General features: G+C 47.1%; 2 protein-coding genes across 5 annotated transcripts in view; both read right to left on the bottom strand.

Moving 5' to 3' along the window:
* Positions 1 to 27,410, bottom strand: part of Hm13 (histocompatibility minor 13) — a 43,327-nt gene that overhangs the window by 13,271 nt on the left and 2,646 nt on the right. The window contains exons 1-7 of one of the 4 annotated variants that reach the window (XM_031372286.1): positions 21,691 to 22,026; positions 14,523 to 14,621; positions 10,947 to 11,029; positions 5,475 to 5,563; positions 2,837 to 2,922; positions 2,622 to 2,747; positions 1,762 to 1,819 (exon numbers count right to left, since the gene is read on the bottom strand). In XM_031372286.1, coding sequence (XP_031228146.1) covers positions 1,762 to 1,819; positions 2,622 to 2,747; positions 2,837 to 2,922; positions 5,475 to 5,563; positions 10,947 to 11,029; positions 14,523 to 14,621; positions 21,691 to 21,873 — 724 coding nt within the window. In that variant the 5' untranslated portion in view covers positions 21,874 to 22,026. Of the gene's footprint in view, positions 1 to 1,761; positions 1,820 to 2,621; positions 2,748 to 2,836; positions 2,923 to 5,474; positions 5,564 to 10,946; positions 11,030 to 14,522; positions 14,622 to 21,690; positions 22,027 to 27,410 lie in introns of those variants that run through there. The other 3 variants (XM_031372283.1, XM_031372284.1, XM_031372285.1) reach the window with 3 other exon arrangements.
* Positions 3,656 to 5,096, bottom strand: LOC116091177 (malignant T-cell-amplified sequence 2). The gene has a single exon (XM_031372287.1). It carries the CDS (start codon positions 4,334 to 4,336, stop codon positions 3,791 to 3,793), a length of 546 nt encoding a protein of 181 aa, XP_031228147.1. The 5' UTR covers positions 4,337 to 5,096; the 3' UTR covers positions 3,656 to 3,790.

The following is a 27,410-nucleotide window of genomic DNA, read 5'->3' as shown; positions in this document are numbered from 1 at the left end:
TTCAGGGAGATGACAGGGTGCTCAGAGGATGAAATGGCAGCTCTTACAGCAAGGAGGACTCTAGGATCACCTAGCCAAGGCTTCATTCATCCTGTTTTTCCTTCCGAGTTGCCATGGGACCAAGCCAGGGCTGCCATGATTCTATAAACCAAGCATCTTTCAAGGTCACTTCACCCTCTTCTACCCTGAAACCATGCCCTGTATGGTCCTTGAGCTTGGATATCTCAGGTGATTCAGGGTCATCTAGGGCTGAGACTCCGAGTTAATCTGTGTTCTCCAGCTACCTTGCTGGGGCATGGTAGTCGTTTGTTTTTGAAACAGATCTAGCTATGAATTTGCATTCCTCTCAAGTACCAGGATTACATTCCTGCATGTGTGTGACACTATTATGTTCAGCCAAAGGAACCAATGTTTTAACTTTTTTAAAGATTATTTATTTCTTTTTATGTGCATTGGTGTTTTGCCTGCATGCATGTCTGAAGGTGCAAGCTCCCCTGGAATTGGAGCTCTATGTGAGCTGTCATGTAGGTGCTGAGAATTGAACCCCAGGTCCTCTGGAGGACAGCCAGTGCTCTTAACCACTGAACCATCTCTTCAGTCTCCCCCCCTTTTTTAAAAAAATCTTTTTGAGGTGCTGGAGATTGAGTCCAGTTCCTCATGCACGGTAGCTGAGCACTTCACTACTGGCTACACCCGCAGCCTCCTAACATATAACCTGAACAAGGAATCCTGAAGGAAGCTTCCCCAGTGGACTTGGGGGTGGGGTGGGGTGCACTCCTTGAGGAAAGAGAATAGAGTCCTCTCTGTGCCTCTGAACATGTCTGGGTGAGGAGTCAACGCTACAACTGTGGTTCTCCACAGACCATGGGAAGCTAAGTGAGGACAGATAACAAACATTTTGGGAATGGTAGGGTGGGAGGGCAGAAGTAACCTTGGTTTCGGAGATTCTACTGAACGGCATTACACCAGCCTTGAGCTGATCTATGATCTACCCAGGCTTCCTGTAGTTGAGATAACAAGAGTCTCCTTGTTTATTTAGGCCCTGTAATCTCAGTACTTTGGAAGCAGAAGCAGCAGGATCAGAGGCTCAAAGCCACCTTAGCCACAAAGGGAGTGAGTTCTACGATTGCTTTGGCTTCCTGAAATGTAGCTCAACAAACACCCAAAGAAACTCTCCGTCTCTAAAGACATTGGCACTTAAGGTTTTTCATTTTCTCTTGGGCGGGAATTGAAACAGGGTTTCTCTGTGCAGACCTGGCCAGCCTGAATGACAGAGTGAGTTCTAGGAACTCTGTACACCAGGCTGGCCTTGAACTCAGAGATCCACCTGCCTCTGCCTCCCAAATGCTGGGATTAAAGGTGTGTGCCACCACACTCGGGTACAGTTGGATTTTTTAAATACTGTTATGTAAACACCAGTCACTCTAAAAACCAACAAGGTGTGGTTACAAAGAGCACCTGATAGGCAGGTAGCAAGGGAACCCCAGCATGATGTAGTGAACGTGGAGGCACTGCAGACCCTGTAATACTGTTAAGTACCTCTCCCATGTTTATTCCCGTTCCTATGTTTCATGGCACATGGTGTCATGACCAAGTTGCCCAGGGCCGGGGTCTGTGAGGAAGCCTGAGTTCAAGAAGAGAGGCAGAAGAATCAATGAAGAGGAAATAAAGAGAGGCCTTGATACCAATGATGTGACACCAGCGATGATGACCCAACTGGGTAGAGAGGAGGATGCCCAGATGTGGGAGGCAGTCACTTACATTTGATTGGTGCCTCAAAGGACTTGGCCACAGTCACCATCACGTTGGTGCCGAATACCTGGAAGGAGAAGACAGGAGTCTAAAGGGAGGCGGGTGGGTAAGAAAAGGCTGTCCCTAGGCTTCTAGATGAGTGTAAGAGAGTCGAACAAGGAACTGGGAGAGCTCAGAGCAGACCTGACACTGAGTTGAGGTGGCCCTTCATGTGGTTCTGGGCAAAAGAAAATATAAAGGAGAAAGACCCTAACTGGCCCAAGCCACACAGCCTGTTGGTCAGGCTTCCATTCCACTAAGACACCAAGATCCCATCAGGTGGTGGTGGCGGTATGAGCCTTTAATCCCAGCACTCTGGAGATAGAGGAAGTAGGATCTCTGAGTTCTAGGCCAGCATGGTTTACAGAGCAAGTTCCAGGACAGCCAGGGTGTTACAACAGAGAGAAACCCTGTCTCGAAACACCACCACAACCACTACTACCACCAAAAGAAGAGAGACAGACAGACAAGGACCTTAGGTAGCATTCCTAAGGCAAAAGGTCTTCTGGAAGAAAGATTTCCAGTCAGACAAATCTCAGACTCCTTTTAGCAGTACCTCAGAAAAGGGAGTATGCAGCCAGAGCACAAGTAACCTTTGTCCTTGCTGGGCCTCCACCAGCATCCACCACTCCTGTCCAAATGTCCCTGAGCCTCAACTTACTTGCCACAGGATTAAGAAGTTTTCCTGGAAAGATCACCTGAGGGCACTGGGTACTGTGGGTTCTTGGTACATTTGGTCCTCAGGATTTACAGATGGACCATAGATTCAGGGAAGCTGGGAGGCAGAGGAGGACCCTCAGAACTGGACATCACGTCCCTGCCTGACTCACCCAGAAGATGTCATAGATGAAGAGTCCTCCAAGCAGGATACAGCCAGTGCTCACGTTGTTCAGGTGCAGGAGTTCTACCCCATTAAGGGAGAAGGCCAGGCCAAACAGGTTGTTGGCAATCCAATGCTGAAGAAAGGTGGGAGTGAGAGCAGCTTGCTATGCCCCATCCTGCCCTGTCACCCCAACCTCCCCTTCTACGCAGGCTGACTGCTTACCTTCCTCAGAAGGTACCAGACACCCACGACGCTGCTTAGGCCCAGGCACACCAGGTCCTTAGTGTCAAACTCATAGTTGATGATCTCTGGGCAGAGAGGCCAGGTAAGTGCACTCCCCAGAGTGAGGCTGCCCCACCCCCAACCTGTCAGTCCCAGGATGAAGGAGGGCATGGCTGTTGGTATGGGCAGACAGGCCCATGGGCTCAGCCTTGGCTTGGTTAGACTGGCAGGGGTACTAGGGTTGGGAAGGCTTGCTGGAGCCATGCCCAACTCCTCTTAATTTTCTGGAGGAGGGAATATAAGCCCAGATAAAATGCAGGATGTTGGAGACATAAGCTCTGCCACCTAAAGCTGGGTGACCCCGGGAAGGCGTGGACCACTTAAGAGTTTGTTTCCCTATCTGTAAAAGGTCAACAGCACTTTCTCCATGAGGGTGAGGAGTAAGGCTGTTCTTACAATGCCCTCAGCACAGTGCCTGAACACAGTGGGCTACCAAGTAATGGTACTCTTACCAAGCTCAGAATTTTAGGAAATCAAGGGGATTGCTGGTAATGTTTCATAAGCAGAGGGAGGAAGGAAGTGACAGGGATGTAGAAGAGAGGTAAGAGGGAATCTCGAAGGCTGCTCTTGTCACAAGCCCCTTGGTAGAGACCCTGATGTCAGACCCACTCTGGATGCTTCCTAATTTCCTAATAAGGAAGCCCAGAGAGGTGGTGGAGACTGCCCCTGGCCAGAGTGTGGCCACTTTTTGTCAGATTCCAAAGCGCAGCAAGCTGCTTGTTCCCCAATCTCTGCTCTCTTACGGTTACAACACCCCGATTTTGTTTTTTAAAGGTATTTGTTGAATTTATTCAGTATAACCACAGAGGTATTGTCTTCATGATGTCACATACAGACACACACACAGATACAACACAATATTTGTATTTAGCTCAAGTGTACTGTGTCTAAGGCTCACTTATATGTCTTCATGTGCCACAGCCCGTCATTTAGATAGTGGATATTCTCAATGCCGATCCCCTTGTTGATTTTCTCAATGTCTGCTGCTGCCATCTTCATGACTCCGACACACAGGGCATGCTCTTTCCCCTCTGCCATGACCGCCACGATGGTATCTACTGCAGCAGTGTAGAGCTTCGCTCCAGGAGATGTTAAACCCGGACACATGATATTTGCACCACTGAGCACAAATTTGATGGCTCCTTTGTCGACCTGCTGGTGTGGCAGGATAAACGGGTATTTGTGAAGTAATCTTAGCGTTGGATAAAAAGGTCCTTTTCTCTGCCTGAAAAACAGTAATTCTCCGTTGACTGTAAGGATTTCCATGTGTTCATGGCATCTCACTATTTTGACGGGATCTTTCTTAGGCATGATTTGATTAAGCCACGGCTCGATACCTGGAAACTGCTCAGTCAGTTGGCTCTTAATTCCCTTAATAACGGAAGTTTTCAGTTGGATGCAGTTGGACACACTTTCCTTCTCGTCAAATTTCTTGAACATGATCTTGGTGGAGGGGCACCGACAGGTATGAGAGCTGAGGCGAAGCGTGGATCGCCGACCGTCCGAGTCGTGGTCTACAGGAAGGATGGCACCGGCATCCACATCCGCGCCGGCCGTTGTCGCTAACCGGAAGATGGTCCCGACAGATTGCGCTTTACGGCTGTGCAAAATCCAATGACTTCCGCTCCACTGACCCCCACGTTTGCTCTGACCCTCACGTGGTTACCCCACTGGTTCTTCTTCCGACTTCCGGCTTCCCTCCGGACTTCCGGCTGCAAGAAGGGCGGGGTCCGGGCCGGAAAATACGTCAGAGCATCCAAGTCGAGGGATGGACAACCACTTGGAGTTTGGACTGGACATGCGCCAAGCTGCGGCACAGCTCTCGCGGCACTCGGCTCTCGCGGCACTGTCCGGCTCTCCCGGGAGCTAACCGGCCAATAGGAATGTTCCTGTCTTTCTTCCGGCTGCGGAGTGGTTGCTATCCTAGACATCCCCGGAAGGGTCCCCCGAGTAATTATAAAGCTTGGGAACCCTAAGGGCTTTATGGACGTTAAAAAAAACAGGCGTAGCCTTAAAAAAAATCCAATAATTATTTATTTGGCAAAGATGTACTTGATGTAGAGACGAATCATATCAACGTTTTTGGGAGACAAGGCAGAATGTGCTTGGCAACCAGGAGAGAATGGAATACATTCCACAGGCTATTCATTTCATGTGTGTGAATTATCTTCCCTTTGGTCCAAGGCATTGTTACTTTTGTCACCTTGTTTGCATCCTCATGGTGCTGTACGCATCTTCATAGTTAATCTCTTTCAACGCTTATGTGAAAACAATCAGGAGATAGGCATGCTAAGAGCTGTCGGGTACAGGTTTTACTAGGGGCTTATATGAGCCAGGCACTGTGCTGAATGCTTTCCACTTACTGTTTACTCCATTTTACAGATGGGGTAACAAACATCCAGTGCTCAGAAATAACGGAATCACCCAGGTTCCGATATCTAGGTGGTGGCAAAGCTGGGATATGAACCAGGGCCATACGAATTGAGTTTTGTCTTTAGTACTCGTTTCTTTGGAAAACCCAGTATTGGAGAAAGAAAAGAGGGGGAGACATACCCCAGGGGAAGTGGGCAGCACTGACCTTCTTTGTTTTCCCCAGAGCCCTGTGTGAAGAGCAGCTGATATTGGCGGTTTGGGAAGTTGGCTGGAAAAAACTTATTCATGAAGGGGCTGAAAAGAAAGACAAAGCAAGTCGGCAAACAGAGCCCTATAGATGACCCCAGCTAACACACCCCACTAATACTTATTTGTGGCTGTTCACCTGACCTGCAGATGCCTTTTTAAGTACCTTTGATAGGTACACTGTTCCTGCTCTATAAATCTGGAGTCTATTAGAGGATGACTTGGCCAGGGTCAAACAGGCAGCCAGGATCTGAACTCCTGGTGATTTGTTTTGTTTATTGGCAAAATGGACATAAAACTTGGTATGAAAAATTTTGGGGACAACCAGAATTTTCAAGTCTGGTCCATGTACCTCCTGCATCTGCCTACATTGTGAGGAAATGTACTCCCAGACTCTTATCAATCCCATGATAATGACCAGACAACAGGACTAGGCTTTTAGAAATGTAGTTGAGATCTATGAACCAGGTGAGCCATAACCCCTAGGGTAGGAACATCCTCATTTTTATGCTGACTATGAAGTCTCTGTTGCTCGGGACAAACGTAATTTTAAAAACATTTTTACCCAGCATGCTCCATATCCTGGCCAGGCAGGGAACAGAGATATTGTTTCCCAGGTTATGTTAGAGCAAGACCAGCAAACCAAGGCCTCTTGGTTGTGGGTGGGACAGTATTGTAGTCCTGTGGGGGCTACATTAGTGGTAGTCTCTCTGGGCTTTGATCTCCTTACCTATGTGTGAGGATAATAACCTTTTTGCCTGTCTCAAAATAGTTTGTGAAGATGAAATAAAGCAGGAAAGACGTCCAGCTCAGTGCTGGCCTGTAGCAGGGATGCTTAAGATCTATGAACATATGTCATAGAAGACATCTCAGGATGGTTTCCCAGGCAAGGCAGCCAAGGTAGATCTGGAAGCATCTAGGTCATAATAGATAAGGCATGGATAAGAGAGTTCTGGGTTTTTTGTTTTTATTTTGTTTTGTAATTTCTGGTGGCTTGGAGAATATGAATTTAAGAACTATCTCTGGGCCCAGCAGTGGTGGTGCCTGCCTTTAATCCCAGCACTTGGGAGGCAGAGGCAGGTGGATTTCTGAGTTCCAGGGCAGCCAGGGCTACACAGGGAAATCTTGTCTCAGAAAAAACAAACAAACAAAACAAAAAGAACTACCTCTGGGCCTCAGTTTCCATTTGTCAAACTACTAATCCTTTGCAGGTTGTGTAAAGTGATTGATAATGAATATCACAGGCAGAGAAGAGTTAGGCACAGGGCTTAGAGTAGGATCCATGGAAGGCAGAAGCAGCCAGGACAGCCAAGGTTGGCTCAGTTTGCTGAATCTCTTTTGAGGAAGGGTGAGGGCATGTGCAGATACAGGCAGAGGCAGGCAGAGAGCGGTCTTGAGAAGCTGAAGCACGCACCCTACCTAGCGTCTTCAGAATCTGGCGTTTCGTTTTAACCAGCAGAGTAGACTGTACTACCTCTCTCGGAGGATTATTGTTTGTATCAAGAATCTCACTCTACAGCTCAGATCAGCCTCAAACTTGCAATGATCCTGTTTCTGTCTCCCAAGTGTGGGAATTCCAGGACTAACCCACCATGTCTGAATCTCTCGGGGGATCATGAAGAGGATTAAGTTAATATTCAGTATCTGTGAGTTCACCTGTGGCTTCCACTTCAAGTGTTAAGTGTCTGCATTGATTTCTGCACGTGTGCCACACCACTGAGCTACACATTTAGGCCTTCATTATTTTGAAATAGTTTCACTCAGTTGCTCAGGCTGGCCTCCAATTTTTGATCCTCATGTCTTACTCCCTCTAAACAATTGGGGATCACAGGCAAGCACTGAGGAAAAGGGTCTGCTGTAAGATACAACACAAAAGAGGACTTGCTTGATGCAACTGGTGTGAATCTGTGAACTTGAGGGGCAGGGCCCTGTCTCATCATTGCCCCATGCCAGGCAGTTTGCTGGACAGCTCTGAACGCACTTTTACTGTGGGCACAGGGTTTTTATGACTCTCCATCACTCATAAGAGACAAAATTCATTGTTTCCTGCTGAGACATGTTCTGGTGCCTTTCCCTCTGGGGTAGACAGTGAGGGTTAATGAAACTGGTGACGTGCCCTTGTTCTCCTGACTTGGGCTTTCTCTCTGTGGACCACTCGAGTAGGGCAAGAGCTCAGTCACAGGTGATATAAGTAGGCCAAGACTGCTTTGGCAGAATGTGTAGAATCTAGCTGGGTTGGAGTTTTGGTGACTGTATTAGGTGAAGGCAAGATGTCTCTTACCTGCCTGCAATACTGTGAGCTGTGGTCTGGTCTGAGGTAGGCAGTGGGGTGGCAACAGAGGTGGAGGGATTTAGGTGTGTTCTGGGCCTGCATGGCCTGGGATGTGGCTCTTATAGTCTTTAGCAGGCATTTTAGAGATACATAGAGAGGCAAGTATGTTTTCTCCAAATTCTCTCTTCCCCTTAACTTTGGCCACAAAGTGATAAGAATTCTAGCGCTTGTCAGAAAGCCCTGGGATCAAACTTCTCTGCTTTTCTCAGCTGTGAATCCTGGGAGCCATAATAGTTCTTTTGAACCTCAACCTCCTTGTCTCATACCCTCAGACCTTATGGTACAGAGGAAGTCTGACTTGTGGATATGAACAGCTCACGGAAACTCTTAAACACTGTAGTTTTCTTTGCCAAAAGACTTGAGAAAATACACCTCCAGTGAGTAAGAGTCAGTTTAATTTTTGAATCAACACTCTAAAAAAAAACATGATTAAATTATATTCCCCCCTTGTAATAAAATTTGTTGGAGTTCTTTCTCATGATAACCTTATGCCTCAACCTCTAAGGTTCCTGAGTGCCATAGCAGATTACTAGTGATCTAAATTTTATTAAGAAAATGACTCAGGGCTGGAGAGATGGCTCAGTGGTTAAGAGTGCTGACTGCTCTTCTGAAGGTCCTGAGTTCAAATCCCAGCAACCACCTGTAATGAGATCTGATGCCCTCTTCTGGTGCATCTGAAGACAACTACAGTGCACTTACATATAATAATAAATAAATCTTTAAAAAAAAAAAAAGACTCATGGCTAGGGATGTGGGTTAGTGCTAGAGCACATGACTAATATATGTATGGCCCTGGGTTCAATTCCTAATACCAAAAGAAAAAGAAAAAAACAAAACTTACTTAGGGCTGGGCTGTAGCTAGGTAGAGGAAACTGCCTAAGAATATACAAGGCCCTAAGTTCAACACCCACCACAGAAAAACAACAACCAAACCAGCATCTACCTCACAAATTTTACCATGTACCACATTGTGTTGATACACTATCTCATATAACTTAAGTGGGCCTTGAACTAGCTGGGTAGCTGAGGATGACCTTGAGCTCCTGCTCTTCCTGTCTCTGCATCCCACGTAGTAGGATCAAATCCCAAGTACCGGGATCAAAGGCCTGAGCCAACATACTATGCTTTCACGTGCCTTTCCTTTCTTTTCTTTTCTTTTTCTTTTTTTGGGGACAGGGTCTCACAGTACAGCCCTGCTGGTAATTTGCCTGCTGATGCTGCCTGAGTACTGGGATTAAAGGTGTGTGGTACCTCCTGGCTTACTATGCGTGGTTGACTTTTGTTTGTCGTGCTAGGATCAAACCAGGGCCTTACCCTTACCAGGCAAGTGCTTTACACTAAGCTCTATTCCCAGGAGACCATTGGCTTTATTTTGTGTTGATAATAGCTATCACTAACATTTCTGAATTGGTTAGATGGTAGAGAGACAACTGGTCATTCTGAGACATGTGGACCACAACAATGTGTGGGCAGTTGGATGAAGGGATGCAGGGATACTGGGATACTGTGAAATAATCAGTCCTCAAGCATATGCCCTTAATGGTACCTTCAAAGAGCACTCTCCCTGTTCGGTGAAGCTAGGCTATGGGAAAACTGGGAGAGCTCTTGTAGACACTGGGATGGCTCTGGCCAGACTTGGAGGAGTCCTCATCAGCATGGAAAAAAAGGAAACCCAGAGTTTCAAAGTGATGACTCCCATCCTTGCCTCAGGTCGTCAGGAATGCTGGACCTGCTATTCTTGCTTGCCAGGTCCAAGTCATCCTCTAAGAAGGGCTACAGTACTTTCAACGCAGATAGAGTAAGATTTTGCAGGTGAAGATGGTGCTAGATTTACTACAAAGTCCACAGCTGAAGTCCCAGCTATGTAACATTGGGCCAATCCTGAGCTCACTGTGGGACTGTTAAGGCTCAAGGTATGCTGGAGACAGCAGCCCATTTGATACTTCCTGCTTATTAGAAGACTTTGTATACTGTTTACTACAGGACGGGGGGTGGGTGGAGGTGGCACAACACTGGGGGACAGATGGACTGATATTTAGAGGCCAAGGTTACCTTTTGAAATCACACTCTGCCTGTCTCCATCCTGCCAGCTTCCCTGGAGGAATAAACCTCACTGTTCCTTGGTGCAGATTCTGTGCCCACACTGCCTTTGGGGCAGATTCTGCTCTGTGTAGCTCTAAAAACTTTTGTAAAGAGCCTGAAATTGATCCTTTAATGTACAGAGACCATCAAGCTCCTGACGCACCCCCCACTCCTTTCTCACCTCTTCCAGGCTTCCTACCTCTCAAACCTGAGTTCAAGGTTCGTTCCTTTCTTCGGGCAACTTTTCCTGGCCACTCTTCAGTCTATCTGTGGACTACTGCAAACAGGCAGACAGAAATGGGCTGGGCGATCTTTACTGTCCATACCAAGTTTTGCTGTTTACCAGCTGGGTGATCTTAAACTCACTAACTTCAGCTTCCCTGACTAACCCAGGATCAACACCCAGAGCTGGTCAGGGTGTCAACAAGCTGACACACTGATCATCACAGTCCTAACAAAGGTGACAGTTGTACTTACTGACTGAGAGACATTTTCTACACGAAGGGCACCACAACACAACCTTGAGGAGGCTGAAGTCAGAGAAGTTAGCTTGGAGTGTAGAGGCTGGATTTCAGGTAAGGTACTCATGTTCAGAGCCTGCATTCCTAACCCTCTGCTGGTAGGTCCCTGTCCCATGAGGAGCCAAGCCTAGTGCTTGCAAATGATCCTGATGTGACACACATCAGCACTGTGATGACTCTCTGACACTCCTGCCTAGGTTTTCTTTAAGACTGGGTTTTATACGGTAGTCCAGGAACTTGCCTCAACCTCTTTTTGAGTACCAAGAGCCGTCATACATAGCCTTGTACATCCTTATAAGGAGTCTGTGGCCCTGAGAGGCTCTGGGTTCCATCCTAGGTCATGTATAGTGCTGACACGAAGGGAAGATTCCCTTGGATTTTATAGCCAGGATTTAAACCTGGCTTTGAATGACACAAAAGATCACGTTCCCATCCAAGACCCTGCACTGGCTCCTGAGAAAGCAGCTTCAAAGGCTGTCGAGAGATGCCTTCTGACCTGATGGTGTGGGACAGAGCCAGGATCCCCAGCACGAAGAAATACATGGACAGCAAGAGGTTGATGTATTCCTGGGAGAATATCTGAGGAGGAAATACAAAAAGAAGCAAGTCAGGATTGCCAAAAGCCTGAAGAATACCCTGGAGGCTGGTGTGCAGTTAGGGGCAGGGAGGAAGACTCTCAGACTCCAGTTTCATAGCTATGGGGAGGGGCAGTACCTCAGGTCCCACCTGGAAAGATGTCTAGATGCTTACACGTGTGATTTCATTTGTGGGAGGGCAATTATGTATGCTTAGGGTCTTAGATGGCAGTTCTAGAGGAACAGGGGAGGAATCTGAAATCAAACCCAAGAGCAGCGCAGAACCATAGAAATTGCTCTTCAATGTTTCCTTCTACCGGCTCAAAAATCTGGGAGCCCCTTCAGAGTGGCCCCAGGCCCTCCAGCATGCTAGTTTCAAAATAACTACACACTGTGTGTTCCGTTCTTCCTATCAACTCTCTGGTGACGCCTTCCCATGCCTGTGATGGCAGCGGACAGTCGGGGTACCAGGCCCTGACAGCTACTTCCTCATCTTATCACTGCCAGGTCAAACAGAAATAGTCTGTCACAATGTTCCAAAGCTAGCTGTCACATTCTTTGTGGAACTTGGGAAGGCTGTGCTGAACGGATCTATGCCTGTCACAGCCTCTGCTACGGGAGGCAGGGGTGTGCTTTCCGTCAGGGTACAGGGTCCATACTGCTTGAGGAAGACTCTTAGGTATCTGCTGAGCGTGAGTCTGATCACGTCACTCTCCTGCTCCTGCCTCACCACTTTTTCCCTCACCATTGTTTGCATGCTGTCCCCACGAGTAGGAAGGCCTTGTAGGCCGCCCTGATGGAGGCTGTAGGTCACTCTGCCCTGCATACACACTGCCTGTTTCACACATGGCAGGTCAGCCTCATTCCCCTTCCTAGGCATCCTGGGGAATGTGCTCTTGATCTGACGAGACAGCTTTCTCTTCCCCTTACCTCAGCCACTCTGACTCTGCTTTCATCAGCAATCAGCACTAAGAAGCTTGCCTCAGGCGACCGACCGACCCCTGCCCCATAATTTGGCTGCATTTCCTAACCATCTACTATGTGCAGAGCACTGTGCTAAATACTAGCCACACAATGAGGGATAAAGCAACTCCAGAGTTCATATGCAATGGAAGAGTTCAAACAATCTTGAGAAAGAATCTCAAACAATACTGGAGGCCAAGGGGGGGTGCCAGGTTCTGGAATACCATGACAGAATGCCCAGGGAGAAGGGGTCCTGCATGAGCCAGCAGAGGAGCACTGTGCCCTGGATACTCCGAGGGCACAGGAGCCACAGAGGGGGTGGGGGTGAGGCAGTCAGTCAAGGGTGGTATATCTGTTTGTGGGGTATTCTGAAACCAGTAATGAGTATTTATGATTTAAGACTAAAGAGCACTCAATCAATGAAAGGGCTATTGACACAGCTCAATGAGCGAAGGTGCTTACTGCCAAGCCTGAAGACTGGAGTTCGAGCCCTGAAACCCACACAGTAGAAGGAAAGAACCAACTTGCAGGGGCAAGTGTTCTTCAGCACATCTGCCATAGCATATATGACCCCCAAATAAATTCAGTGTAAGAAGCTAAAAAAACAAAAAAGAGTGGGTGGGGCTGGAGAGTTGACTCAGCGACTAGGAGCACTTGTTCTTGTGAAGGACCAGGGTTCCATTCCCAGCACACACATGGAGGCTCACTACCTCCTCAGGCATCAGGCATGCATGTGGTACACAGACGGACAGACATGCAGGCAAACACATAATAAATGTAAAATAAAGAGTAATCAATGCACCATGAAACAAGCATGAAATTTTGGGTTTTTACTTGACTCATAATCTAGTAAAACTAAGTTTTGGTGGCAGCCAGTATTCATGCAAGCCAGTGGGAAGGTAAAACAGCGCCATCTTCTGGGAGGGCAGTTTGATGCTATCTGGGGTGAAGGTGATACAAAAATGTGCTTGGAATGCATAAAATCTTAGCTCTCAGTAGCCCCACTGCTGGCACCAGTACCAGTGCCACAGAGGAATTTGGCATCCTCTGTCCGATTGCAAATGGAGAACCTGTTTGACTTGGAATCTTACTGCATATCCTTGAGGAAGACATATTCATGTACCAAAGTATTTTATGCCACAACGTGGAATGAACATATTCATATTCATCATGAATGAATCGCTAGCAGCACTGTTGTGATAACCCAACACTGGGCCCGGACCCCTGAAGGCGCATGAAACAGCCATGCACTGCTGACCGTGTTGGTCCAGGCAACCAACCAATCCACAGAGCCTTCCAACTCCTCAAATAGTTAACACAATCTGGGTCTATCATTATAGATTTTCAAGAAACTACAGGAGAGGGTCTGGCTTGTTTGTGCCTTTCCTTAGGTTAAGAACATAGACAGACAGACAGACAGACAGACAGATTGATTTTGTTACTGTGTTAATAATGAAATGAATCCAGGGCCTTGTAAATGCTAGCTAAGCATTCTATGACTCTACATTCCCAGACTTGAAAAAAAAAATTATTCATTTAAAGAACTTTGCAGGGGGCTGGAGAGATAGCTCAGTGGTTAAGAGCACTGACTACTCTTCCAGAGGTCCTGAGTTCAATTTCCAGCAACCACATGGTGGTGGCTCACAACCATCTGTAATGAGATCTGACACCCTCTTCTATGTCTGAAAAGAGCGACAGTGTACTCATATATACATAAATAAATCTTTAAAAAAATAAAATTAAATAAAAAAGAACTTTGCAATTGCAAATTAAAGCTATTTTTGACTAATTTTCAACAAATAGAACGAGTCTGTGATATGCTGGTAAAAACACCAAGCGTTTAAATTTAACGCTTTGCTTTTGATGCAAAGGCATGCTTACCGAAAGCCTAAAGGGAGCCACAGCACACGGTGACAATGACTACCCCGTTGTGGGACCTGCTTCTCTCTCAACAGACTCATCTATGTAATGAATGTGTCCATTGCCTTCACACTCAGAGAGCAGTATGTATAAATGGAGCAGAACAGGTTTACAGAGCATTTAGCTACATGAGAAAACACTCAGGATGTTTTCACTGAGGAATGAACACTACAGATGGGTCACAGTGTGTGGCCACAGCTATGGAGTGAGCATGGGAGGACCATGGAAGACACGGCTCTGAGAGGAACTGGTCATGGACCCGGAAGTTGGGTTTTGAATAGGCTTTCTCTCCTTTTTACCTTTCTGTGTTTGCCAAGTTTTCAACTTTGGGCCTATTTAACTTTTACTGGGAAAATAAACCTCAATCTTAAAAAAAGGTGATTATTATGGCAGAGGTATGTCTGCAACAGAAGCTCCACTCCAGCCCAGTCCAGCCATGCAAGGAAACACAAGTGGTACAAGAACACAAAACCCTGGGAGACAAAGGGCTGCTGGCAGGGAAAGGGAACAAAGGCCAGCTCTGCTGCGGGCTTCTGCCTGCATGACTCTTCTCAATGTTGTTCCCTCTAAGTGACCACTCAGAATAAAAGTTATCTAGGTAGCAAAGGACTTACTTTGAAAAAGAGGTAGAGCCCTAAGAGCGTGCAGCTGGCGATGATGGGGAAGCGGGCAGCGTCTCGGCTGGTGATGGTTTCCGGCATGTCCGAAGAGCTCTGGAGAGAGAAGAGAAGGAAGGTGCAGCTGAGCCACCATGGCTGCCTGCTGCTGGAACACGAGGCTTCGGCAGTCATTGTTCTCCATGATGGTCCACTTTGGTATCTCAGGGAGTCCCCACATTCCCTGTCTCAAGGCTTTAGCTAATGCTAATCCCTCTACCACAGGGGTTTATAATGACAGATGTTATTATAATTGGCAAAAATTTGGCATGGGTAAGGAGCTGACAAAAGATAAAATATTTACACACACACACAAAAGAACAGAATGTGAAGCAAAGCACTTCAGTGCTATATATATGGGAAATAAATGAAAATGGATTAACAGGGTAGCATAAGGACTGGATCCATTTTATAACATTTAAGTCAAAGTCTTGTGGAGTATAAAGGAGGACATTCATCTATTAAGAGATTTTCCTGTGGCGTGATCAGGAGTCTAATCTGGCATTGAGGAACCCACGGTACCTCAATTTGGATAGTCGGGCTAGTCGGCTTGTTTGAGGGGTCCTGTCTCCATCTCCTTAAGTGTTGGGATTATAGGTGGCCTGCCACATGCCCTAGTGGTGAGATCTGAACCTTGGTCCTCACTCTTGTGGGACAAGTGCATTACCGACTCACTTCTTCAGCTTTCATCCTTATCCTTTTAAAACTCTTCCTGTGGCACTGGGGAACGAATCCAGAGCCTCACACACAGCTCGGCAAGCACTCTGTTCTAAGATCGACAGCCTGTCAACTTGAGAGAGGCTCAACTCTCACAGTATTCAAGATTTCACTTCTGATCTACCAGAATGGGAAAAATTCATGCTTTGTAAGATACCAACCTGATGAGCCATGGGTTAAGTGAAGGCCAATAGGTTTTTCTGAAGAGATAATTGGTGATATATGCCAAAACCTCATTGTATAATTGGCCAAACAATTCTAAGTCTAAGAATCTTCCCTATAGATATTCACGGCTCTGAGTCTCAAGTTATCCCTCTGCCCAAAAAAGGTGACAATCTTCGGCTTTATTTACCTCAAAGTGTGTGCATGCGCATGTGCATGGAGAGGCTGAAGACTAAGATACATATGGGGCACGAGGAAAGGCAAACTGTGACCATGTGACGTAAACAGGAAGGTCCTTAACATGTGCCCCCACGCCACCCTGTGCTCAGGCCTGAGGGGCTGCCCAGGCGTCGAGGCAGGCCTCCCTACTCTGAATCTCTCCACGGTTGACAGGGAGGCCTGGTTTCCTTCCTTCTTTCCTCTGCCAGCCTGTGGCTTCTGTTTTTGGCAGCAGCGTGATAACATTTGGGTGGCACCTGACCACTGCACACCCCTGGAATACATTTTCCATGTAGCAACAGTGTGGGCACAACATCAACAGGACAGCTCCTACCTCAGTGGGTCCCCAGGCAAGTGGGCTACAGTTCTGACAGCTTAAATAGACTGGTACAATGCAGTGTGATGTGGGGTAATGTGACACACATGCTAATCAGTGGTATGAAGGCCAAGTGGTTAGCGCTTGCCCTGAAGCCAGAAGGCCCAGCAGCTTCCTGGCTGCATTTGGGGATAGTGACTTCAGAGCCTTCACTTCTTTGACTGCAAAACCAGGACTCCAGTGTCTGCAGTGGAGTCACTACACAAGCCTATGTGCTATTTCTACCAAAATGTACAAGGAATCATGGGTAAGCCAGCACTATTTCTGCAGGGAAGTAATTGCCACAGGTGGCCAGAGCAGATGCCATTTAAAGCCTCAACAGTCTTGGTCTGGAACGAAACAGAGGCCCAATAAAGGGCAACTGTGTGGAGGTGTTTGCTCTGTTGTACACAGCGGAGTTCTCAGGCAGACTGCAGAGGCTTGGGGCTCGAAAGCACATTCAGGATTTTGTGGCTTCCCTACAAACCAGCGCTGCGGCTCATTTCCACAAATTCCTTTCAGTTTAGCCTGGTCCCGGGGCAGGAAGAGGCTTCATGTTATTCGATGACAAACCAAAGTTGGACAGATGCTTCACCAAACAGAGCAATCTGGTCTCTTCTGTGGGTGCCTGCTATAAATGCCTCATGCTGCAGTGGTTGCATCAGAGTGGGAGCCTTGCAATCGACAGGTAATAAGGAGAACACTTACTGGGCCTTTTCTATGTCCGGGCAATGTCCCAAGGCTCCTGCCCCAACCAGATTCTTTCTTAACACATTAGAAATGAGGCTTGGAGAAACAGTATTTTGCTTAGTATGACATAGATGGTGAGAGGCCAAGCCAGGGGTCAAACTCCCACAGGCTGGTGGCCTCACTCCTCTTTATTAGCAGACCTCTACCTTTCCTCTCTGGAGAGCTCTGTTGGAAGCCTGGTGATGCCAAAGAGGCCCATGGCCTTCCCAAGACTCAGAGTCCTGAAGAAAAAGAACAGTTCATTTGTTGAACTTAAGAGATCTACCAACCTCTGACTCCTGAGTGCTGGGATTAAAGGTGTGCGCCACCACTGCCAGTCTGAACCTTTGTTGTTACAAAAAACCCAAACCCAAACCAAAACTAAACCAAAACAAAAACCACCTACAACTTATTAAGATTCACTACTAGTTTGACTTGGGTTTTAAAGCCAAACACATTGAGAATTAGTGGGGAAAAAGCTTTACAAATAGCTGAAACAAATTTAGCTTTCTGCTGCCTGGGTATTGACACCCGGATGGAAGCCAAAAAAACAGGGGGAGCCTGATGCCCAGCTTGAGGCCTAGAAGGACTGCTTCCTGACCACACCCGCGATATCCTGGAATTCCCGGGCCACTTTATTACTGTCCACCTGGACTGAGGCCCCGGGGACTTCTGTGGTTACACCACACCCACTCTTTGCCACTGTTCTGCCTCCTGGCTAAACCCTAAATGTGTCTTTCCCCATATGTGCCCCGCACCACACAGCTGGCTTCACCAACTGCATCGGCCATTTTGTGTCTCCTTCCAACTGACAGGCCCTCTCTCTAAAGCCTGCACCTGGCTGTAGTTTCATAGCTACAAACTCTACAGCAGGCTGTCTTGTAGAAGCTGAGGACAGAGATTCAGGTCGTGTTTGACTCAATAAGCCAATTTCATGAAACTTGCCCTACAAATTAGGAAAAAAATAATTGCGTAAGGATATTGATTTCAGCATAGTTTTTGTGGCTAAGGACTAAAAACATATTGTTGAGGTCTCTAAATGAGTGGCTCTCAAGTGTTTAGAGGTCACCAGAATCACCAAGAGGGCTTTTCAGAGCCCACCTTGAATTTCTGATTCTGCATTTCCCGAGAGTTCTGCCCTTTTAGAACTGGTGCCCTGAGCAAACTCTGAGTGCACTGGGCTTGGTGCTCACATCTGCAGTTCCAGCTCCAAGGAAGCTGAGGCAGAAAGAGTGCTGAGTTAGAAGCCACACTGGGCTGCCTACTGAGTACCAGGCCAGCCAGAGCAACACAGCTGGATCCAGCCTCATCAAATCAAATACAAAACCCACCCCACTCCCCAAAAATCCAGATCTACTGACACCCTTGGGTGTCCTAAGGAACAAAATCTCTACTGATGCGTAGTAAGACCCAGGCAACAGGAGCTGCTGCAGAGGCAGCTGGGGTGGGAGGGAGGTATTCCTATCTACCTATGGGCCTTTGGATAGTGTACTAGGGACCTATCTCACTACAACAAGGCAGAGGCACTGGAAACAGAAAATGACTGACTCACACTGCTAAATAAAAAGAAGCTGCAGAGCAGCAGGTACCAAACACCCCTCATTCTCTTCACAGCAACAGACTGCCTGTGTGGACATACAAAAGCATGTGTATATTTGTATATACACAGAAAATGTTCTAAAAGGCAGACTGGGGATATAGCTTGGTAGTAGACTATATGTTTAGCATGGATGATGGCCTGGGTTAGATCAGGAGTGCCACAAAACTGAAAAAGTTCTGGAAGTAGTTGCACGCGCGTGTATGTTCGTGTGTGCATGTGTGTGCGCGCGCATGTATGCCATTTCCAAGGAGTATTCTTTTATGCTTTGGCAGCTGCTTGAATGTCACATACGAGCAGCAGTTTCCTAAGTACTCATTTTAAGTGTTACATTACCTTTAGTAGTCTTTTCTTCAGAAAGGTTGTAGGTCCCTAAGCATCTTGTCACATAGCACCCAAGTCCTTCTCCTGAGCTCCTCACCATTCCCTCTCCTCAGTCTGATGACCCCTCCTCACCCACATGGACAGAGACACCTGTTGCCTCTTCCTGGATACAGCAGAAGCTGGCTGATCGTACATTCTGGTCTCATCCCAGCAGCCCCGCAACCTCGCCCAGGACCTGACAACCGATGCCCAGTCCTGTTGGCAAAGAGATTCCTCTTTGCTGAAGCAAACGCTCAGTAGACCTATCAGTCAGCTTGGCTAGAAGTTGCTCCCTCTAAAGGATACAGGTTTCTGACACCCCCACAGGGCAACTTCTTCCTAACACTCCCACAGGGTTCACCTTCTTTTGCCCAGGGTTTCACAACATATTCTGCCTTTTACGGATGCTGTTGACCCCAGGGGAACTGTCCTCGAGTGCTCTCTCTCTCTCTCAGTAGGCTGTGGTGTCAAATACCATTTGGAAGTGCCAAGCTCCTGGGTCCCCCGCTCTGCCATCCTCTCTTGGACAAGGTGGACAAACAAGTCATTTGGCTCTCACCATATCTCAGGTCAAAACACTACGTGTGTGTCTTCAGTGGTGCCTGCACCAAGGATGGCGGCCTGGTCTAGAAGTGGGGCCACCTGATGCATTCTCTAGCTGCCAAGGGGCCTTCAGAAGTCATTCTTTGATCCTCAGGTCTTTTTACAAACAAACATGATAAACTGGCTCTTGCCTGCTGCTCAGTGCTGTGAGCATCATGGCAGGCATAATAAGCTAAGAGCATCCTGGCTACTGGGACTGGGAAGTCACTAACGAACGGGCAGGTCCTTTGTAGTCTAAATCATCTAAGAAGGCCTCCCTGTGGGCGATGCCTGGAACAGATAAGAGGCATTCTGGTTCACTTTCTGCTATCCACGCCATCTGCTACAGCTACACTAAGTCACCCGCTGTTTCCTGAAGTGCCTCCTTCCTTCCTGCTCTGGTACCTTTCTTGCTTTCTCCAGCTTAAGAATGCCCTCTTCTGGCTGGAACGGTGCATCTCATCTGCTCTGCCTTTCTCTATAGCCCACAGAAGCGCTTGCCCTACCATCTCCCTGGACTCCTTGGTAACAGGGCTCTGACCTACTCATCCTTGCAGCATCCCTCATCATTGATAACAGCCTGGGTTCAAGAAACACTGCTGCCCCGAATGTGTTTTCTGCCAAGACTGGTCCATGTGCAGAAGGTGCCAAGGAGAACCACTCAGTCTGGGGCTGCTCAGCCTCATGCCACGCTGCCTTGCCTCTCTTGTCCTTGTCTGTGTTTCAGAACTTGCCTTGGCACCAAGCATCTGCCTGACCATACTGGGAGAGGCTAAGGACACCCGAACTCTGCCTGGAAGAGGCAGAGGAGCAAAGAAAACGGGTCACACCCGGGTCTTTCGGGCTTGAGTGCTCTCCTTTTGTCCGCCCAGAACTGCCTAGCAGTAGGTTTCCGGTTCCTTGGACGGGAAGGTGGTGTGTCCTCAGCCACACTGTGTTTTGAGAATCTGAACTGAAGCAGTTTCAAAAGTGCCAGCTGTCTGGTGAGTCTGCCCTTTCAGGGGAAGGCAGCTTCCTCTCCCAGGCCACCTTCAGGTTTGGTGGGGGAGGGGCAGTGGGGAATAGTACCAGGAAGGGAGAAGCTGTTACTGTCTATGGGCCTCAAAAACCTAATATAGGGCAGGGAGATTTGGGAAGGACGGAGGTGAAAGGTTCTGGAGCCCCCTCTGGATATGCAGAGATAGCCATCATGGAAGGCCAAGGATAGGGCACACCCCAGCCCCAGGAGTCCCAAAGTAGTTCTTATTCAGCTGGTAGGCTCAATTAGCAAAGGAACTTGTCCTGGGGAGAAAGGCTACTTTGAGGTCGTCAGCTTCAAGGCTTTAGCTTGGATAGATGCAAGGCTGGGTGGTAAGCAGGGTGTGAAGAAATCAACCAAACACTTCTAAACCCCGGAGAACGGAGGTGCACACTTCAAAATGCCAGATGGGTGGATCACGTTCTAAACAAAAGACAAGAAGCGGAGCTGGCGCTCTATTCTTCCACCCCTTTCTTCTCGCTGGGCGACTGGGTCTCTGGAGCCTAGCTGCCCTAGAATTTTTGATTCTCCAGCCTCAGCTCCCCGAGTGCCAGGCTTATGGCACGATGGCAGGCTTCTATTTTATTTAAAACACTTTACATTTACTTGTTTAGTGAGATTGTGACGAGGTTAGAAAATAACATGCAGTAGTCAGGATATCTCCTTCCACCATTTGCATTCCTGGGATTTAACTGAAATCATTTGGTTTGGCGGCAAGCGCCTTCAACAGCTGCGCCACCTCCCCTCCCCTGGGTTTTGTTTTTAAGGCAGGGAGGTCTGATTTAGGAGTTCCTGGCGGGTATACTCGCAACTGTGATTCCAGGACGACAGAATCAGGGCCTAGGGATGGATCTGGATGCTACAATTAATTGTGGGTGTGGCCAGGCATGGCTCCTTAACAGAGGATGACAAAAGATGGTGCCTTTCAGAGCCATACCTGTAAGGAACACTAAGGCTGACCCAAGCCATGAGATGGGGTTATTGCTGCGGGTGAGGTGCAAACACCTGGCTCCTTTTTAGCTATAGCATCCAGGTGGGGCTGAGCCCAGCAAGCTCAGAGTCAGCGCCTGTCTTTGTGTCTGGGGTCGGACCGACAGGGTTTCCAGCTGTGGCGTGAAGCAGGGGTCTGGGGGGAGGGGATATGGCAGGGTCTGTCTGAGGGCCGCTATCTGAGGACGATGCTAATCCCCGCTTCTGGGAGTGGCCAGATCCTGGGACACCAAAGGCCAGCCACAGATGTGAACCCAGGTGGAGGGAATGGTGATCCATACCCGGGTGGGTGAGTGTCGCGGGAGAGGGGACAGCTATCTGGTCTTCGAGGACCGGTCCCTGGGTCCGTGGCCAGGATGGGAGTGGAAGGCGCTCGCTTTCGCCCTGACCCTACCTTGCCGCGGGCGCAGCGCACCGAGCGCAGGGCGCCGAAGAAGATGGGCAGCAGCGCCATGAGCAGGAGGCTGCCGTAGGCCAGCGCGATGCCCTCGGGCGTGGAGGGCGGCCGCGTCGTGCCGTTGGCTGGGGTGCCAGCCTCGGCGGTGCCATTGTGCGGGTCGCTGAGGGCCGAATCCATGGCGAGGTTGCGCTCGGGCTCCGACTCCAGCTCCGGCCGCCGCAGCACGAACGTAGATGGAGAAGAGGCACTGCGGGGAAAGCCACGTTCCCCTAAAGAAACAGGAAGTGACGTGCCTCCCTTGCCTTTCCGTGCCGCGCAGCGAACGCGCGCGCGTTCACGCTGCCGCGCGCCCGATCGCCCTCTGGTGGCGCTGAGGGAGGGGCGGCTTGTTGCTAAGCAACTTGAGGCCGACCTGTAAAGGAGCTCTGTACCACTGTGGCTGTTAATTCATCCTGAGATTTGAGGATGCATCCCTCAGTCTTAGGCTATTTCTTCATTGCCAGGCTATCCATCTCTCCACAAATCCTCTTCCTTCATCCAAGAAGTTATGCATGCATTCACCAGAAACTCAACTGTTCATTTGAGCCTTAAATATTTATTGGGGTGTCCCACTTACGCTTACCACTCTCCTAGGGTCCAAGGACACTGAAGTAAACAAGCAAAGGTTTGTCTTTTCATCACGAAGCTTGACTTTTAGTGTGCAAGAATTAGGAGGGGGAAGGCACAGAGAGTAAAATGAACAAAATAAATTATGGAGTCTAAAATATAATTATCTTTTAGAATAGCTTTAAAAATGTAGAGATGACAGCATATCGTATGAGTTAGAAACCATGCTAATGGCTGGGCGGTGGTGGCACATGCCTTTAATCCCAGCATTTGGGAGGCAGAGGCAGGCGGATCTGGTCTTCAGATCAGGTTCGAGGCCAGCCTGGTCTACAGAGTGAGTTCCAGGATAGCCAAGGCTACACAGAGTAACCCTGTCTCGAAAACAAAACAAAACAAAACAAAACAAAACAAAAAACCAAAAAAAGAAACCATGATAATGCAGATAAATTAGAGGAAACAAAGCAAAATAGTATGGGTGTGTAAAAGGTTTGCAAATGTGTTATGTGGTTATGTGCAAGGCAATAATAACCCTTACCACTCTGTAACACCATACAGTTTATAAACTCCATGACTCTTATCATAACTGGAAAGAACTATTTAGGGTACTTTTGGTATTGTTTTTTTTTTTTTAAACAGGAAGCTTCATAAATGCACATGACAATAATCCAACAGTACAAAAGGGAATATGAAAGTAAGATTCTTTTTGAAGGTCCCCCACCTCTCTTAAAGGAAGCCACTCTTAGTTTTTATTTTATTTCATGTATATGGATTTTTTTTTTTTTGCTTACATTTATCTTGCAGCCCTTGCTTGCCAGAAGTGAGAGTCAGATCCCTTGGAACTGGAGTTACAGACAGTTGTGAACCATCCTGTGAATCCTGGAGAGAGAAGAGGGCAGCAGATCCCATTGCAGATGGTTATGAGCCACCATGTGGTTGCTGGGAATTGAACTCAGGACCTCTGGAAGAGCAGTCAGTGCACTTAACCACTGAGCCATCTCTCCAGCCCGTGTATCATTTTTTTGAAATAATATTTCATGTAGCCAAGGCTGACCCCAAATTTTGTAAGTAGTTGAGGATGACCTTAAACTTCTGATGCTCTTAAACACCCCAGGTCTGGGATTACAGGTGTACACCACTATTCTTTGAATATGCAATGTTAATGATTGACTCTAAGCTCTCATGAACACTTGGCACACACCCTACCAGCTGAGCTTAGGCACCTTGACCATCATTCTAGAACTTTTCTTGAGTTTATAAACACATTTGTTTACTAATTCATTAAACAAATCACAATTGCACACCAAGTATATAAGTGGTGTTATGCTCAGGTGTGGGATTCTAGTTGCTAAAAATGAAGAGCTAGGCATTGAGTGACTGGAGGGATCCATGGTAAAGGTGTGTCAGGGGAAGCCTGATATTGAAAGATGAGGGGGAGACAGAATAAAGCTAAGAATTCCAGGTGGAGGATAGTTTAGGGTGTTATGTGTACATATAATCTATGTATTCTTTTAATATCTATTTTCTCTGCTAAATGGCACATCAAGAATAAGGTGACTAATATCCAGTGCCGAATTTCAAGCACCCGAAACTGTGCTTGTAACATAGTGCGTACGGGGGAAGGCAGGATACAGGACACCCCAAGCTGACCTCAAAAATGTGATTCCTTTGCCTCAGGTCTCTAAGTGCTGGGATTACAAGAGCATACCACTTTGCCTGACTCTAGTCAATGAATACTTAAGTGAATATCTCATTTGTGTTTTAGAATGCTTCTTTCACACAAATAGAAAATCTCTTGGGACTTCTGGTGATGCGGCGTGGCCCTAGCCAAGGTCCATTGTGAAAACAAAAGAGAAAGTTGTGTCCTGCAGGTGCCTGGCACTGGGATAGAATATGGTACGCTGAGTCTGAAGATCTTTGGTCCTCCAGTTTGAATCTAGTAAATGCTATCAAAGAGGCTGACTACACAGTAGCTGGCAGAAGAGAGACATCTACAAGGCTCAACTCCATTGTGGCAGAGCAGACAAAATGAATCTGAAACTGAGATTTAGTAACTTGACAAAAAGTACAGCTGGTAACAAAAACAGTCATGGGCTGGAGAGACAGCTCAGAGGTTAAGAGCACTGACTGCTCTTCCAGAGGTCCTGAGTTCAAATCCCAGCAACCACATGGTGGCTCACAACCATCTGTAATGAGAGCTGACACCCTCTTCTGGTGTGTCTGAAGACAGCTACAGTGTACTTAGACATAATAATAAATAAATATATTTTTTAAACATTTTATTTTATTTTATTTTATTTATGTGTATGAGTACACTGTAGCTGTACAGATGGCTGAGAGTCATCCTGTGTGTGGCTGTTAGGAATTGAACTCTGGCCCTGCTTGCTCTGCGTAACTCATTGTAGCATCCTTCAGACACACCAGAAGAGGGCGTCAGATCTCATTACGAGTGGTTGTGAGCCACCATGTGGTTGCTGGGATCTGAATTCAGGACCTTCAGAAGAGCAGTCAGTGCTCTTACCCACTGAGCCATCTCGCCAGCCCAAATGGACTTAGCAGCTAAGCCAGCTCTCCAGCCCAGAACTGAGCAGAGTCTTTTTTTTTTTTTGGTTTTTCATGACAGGGTTTCCTCTGTGTAGCCCTGGCTGTCCTAGAACTCACTCTGTAGACCAGGCTGGCCTCGAACTCAGAAATCCGCCTGCCTCTGCCTCCCAATTACTAGGATTAAAGGCGTGCACCACCACTGTCCTGCTAAATAAATCTTTTAAAAAAAATAAAAATAAATCACATGGCCTGCTTCAGATTAAGAAGGTAACTCACACTAGACAATGGATTTTACTCTTATTTCTTTATCATCCCAATATAATCTCAGAAAGACAAAGTTACCCATGCAGGTCACAAAGTCAGAGATGGAAGAGTGGGGCCTTGACTCTAGGTCTATAGGTATTCAAAGTTTCTGTGGCAACAGCCCAGCTACACAGAAGGATAGGGAGTGTTATATGAGCCCAGCTATTGATAATTCCATGGCAGAATGTTGACCAGGAGCAAGGCATGGTGTTTGGGAAGATTCTTCATCTAATAGCCCAGGACTGGAAATTGGAGATAGTTTTATTTTTACTTGTTGACATAGAGTCTTACTATGTAGCCTTGGCTTGCCTGGAACTCATATCGATCTGTCTGCCTGTGCTGCTTCAGACCGTTTTGATTCCTGTTGGGCAGAGCCTTGGATGTATCTGGCCTCTCCCTTCACCTTCCTGGACAGGAAGTTATGAACCAAGCTAGAAAGTCCAGGAGCCAATCTGAGTTCAGACAGCCACTGTCGAGGCTTCTGTGTGGACAGCTGGGTTCCTGGCTTGCAGATGCTCTGTCCTGCTATTCCCTGGAGAGAGTGTAAGAAATCAGAGGGAGGGAGACAGTGCCCCAAGGGGGAGTGTTCTATGTTGGATTACATCTTTGGAATGTATGCTTGAGGTCAGAGTCTAGACTCTGGGGTGGTTAGATTATCGAACATTTATTCTAAAGAAAGGTACAACCACATCTCATTTCTCTATGAGCACACCTCACACTCCCTATTTGTTCCTTATACATGTTCATCTGCATATACAAGGCATGAAAATGCCTTGTTCAATATACTTAAATGCATATATACTTCCTCTAATAGCTAGTAAGGGTCACCAGTGGGTATAAAATCGTTTGGGGCAGATAGTTGAGGAGCAGGATACTCATGGAGTCTTACAGTGTCACCCTACAGATGATTCACTAACTACTAAGCAACTACAAAGGGAAATGTGTCCTTCCAACAGAGTAGTCTCCATTAATCAGACGATCAAACTTAGTACAACCAAAACTGGAACGATATGACAAGATCCTGTGCAATGTGGGGGCATATTACCTAGGTAGTGGCAAATGCACCATACATACATGTTCTGCCTGCATCTGCTTATGGGGAGAGAGATGGAAAAGCCAAAGCAATTCAGATCCTATAAGACATATTCTATGTAACAAACTCATCCTCAAAAAGAAATAGTAGAGTTGGACAGTGGTGGTGCACACCTTTAATCCCAGCTCTTGGGAGGCAGAGGCAGGAAAAGAAGTAAAATCTAAATTTGGGAGTCATGACATGTGCCTGTAATGCCAGCAATCTTAGCACTTGAGAAGTGGCTGGAGAGTCAGAAGTTCAAAGCTAGCCTTGAGAGCTGGCCTTAGTACAAAACAAAACAAAATAAAACTAAACAAAAGTTCCTTATCAGGTGAGACACAGTTGGCTGGGATGTCAGTGCATTTCACTGTCCATGGTGCACACTAACACAGTGTCCCTAGCCACTTTAATCTGGTGGCCTCTCCAGCTCTCAGGAGCATGCTTAGTTCCTCTAGAACCTATCAGGGATTCTCTGTTATTTTTGTCAAAGAAAACTGAAAATAGGCAAACAGGAATCCAGTTTGTGTTTCCTCAATTCCCAACAGACAAAAAATAAAAGAAAAAAGAAAAAGAAAAGAAAAGAGGAGAAAGAAAAGAAAAGAGGAGAAAGAAAAGAAAAGAAGAGAAAAGAAAAAGAAACTGAAGAATTCCCCAGTCTGTTCCCATTCCGAATAAGGGAGTCCCATTCCCAAAGACACTGCTCAGGAGAAGCCGTGGGAAGCCCCTCCTTGGCACCCGGATGGTGGAACAAACAGAACTCACTTCTTCCTCTTTCAATGATGTCTGTGGTTTACTTTGATACTGTAGCATGTGAGAATGGGCAGATAGGCTTGTTCAGTTGGCTCTTTGAATAGGTTATGGTTACATACTTTAATAATACAATTCATATGTTGCTTCTTTTACCTATTATGAAGCATCTTGTTGTTGCTAAAATTGTATTAAAACATTATGTTCTAACTACTTACCTGCTGCCTTTGAGATTTACATCTTTGTACAGATGCCGTTTTTATGGGCATTTGATGGCTACAGGGGGCCATGTTTTCATTACTTGTTTTCTTTTAAAAGCAGTTAGTCTATACACGTTAAAGAAGTCAACCTTGGAAGCCAGGCATTGTGGGACATAACTTTATCCCAACACTCAGGCAGAAGCAGGGGGCAGGGAACAAGGGGCAGGGGGGAGGAGGCAAGGGGC

This window comes from Mastomys coucha, unplaced genomic scaffold (assembly GCF_008632895.1).
Source record: "Mastomys coucha isolate ucsf_1 unplaced genomic scaffold, UCSF_Mcou_1 pScaffold15, whole genome shotgun sequence".
Lineage (NCBI taxonomy): Eukaryota > Metazoa > Chordata > Mammalia > Rodentia > Muridae > Mastomys > Mastomys coucha.
Note: the sequence above shows the minus strand (reverse complement) of the source record. Positions and strands in the feature narration are given on the sequence as shown.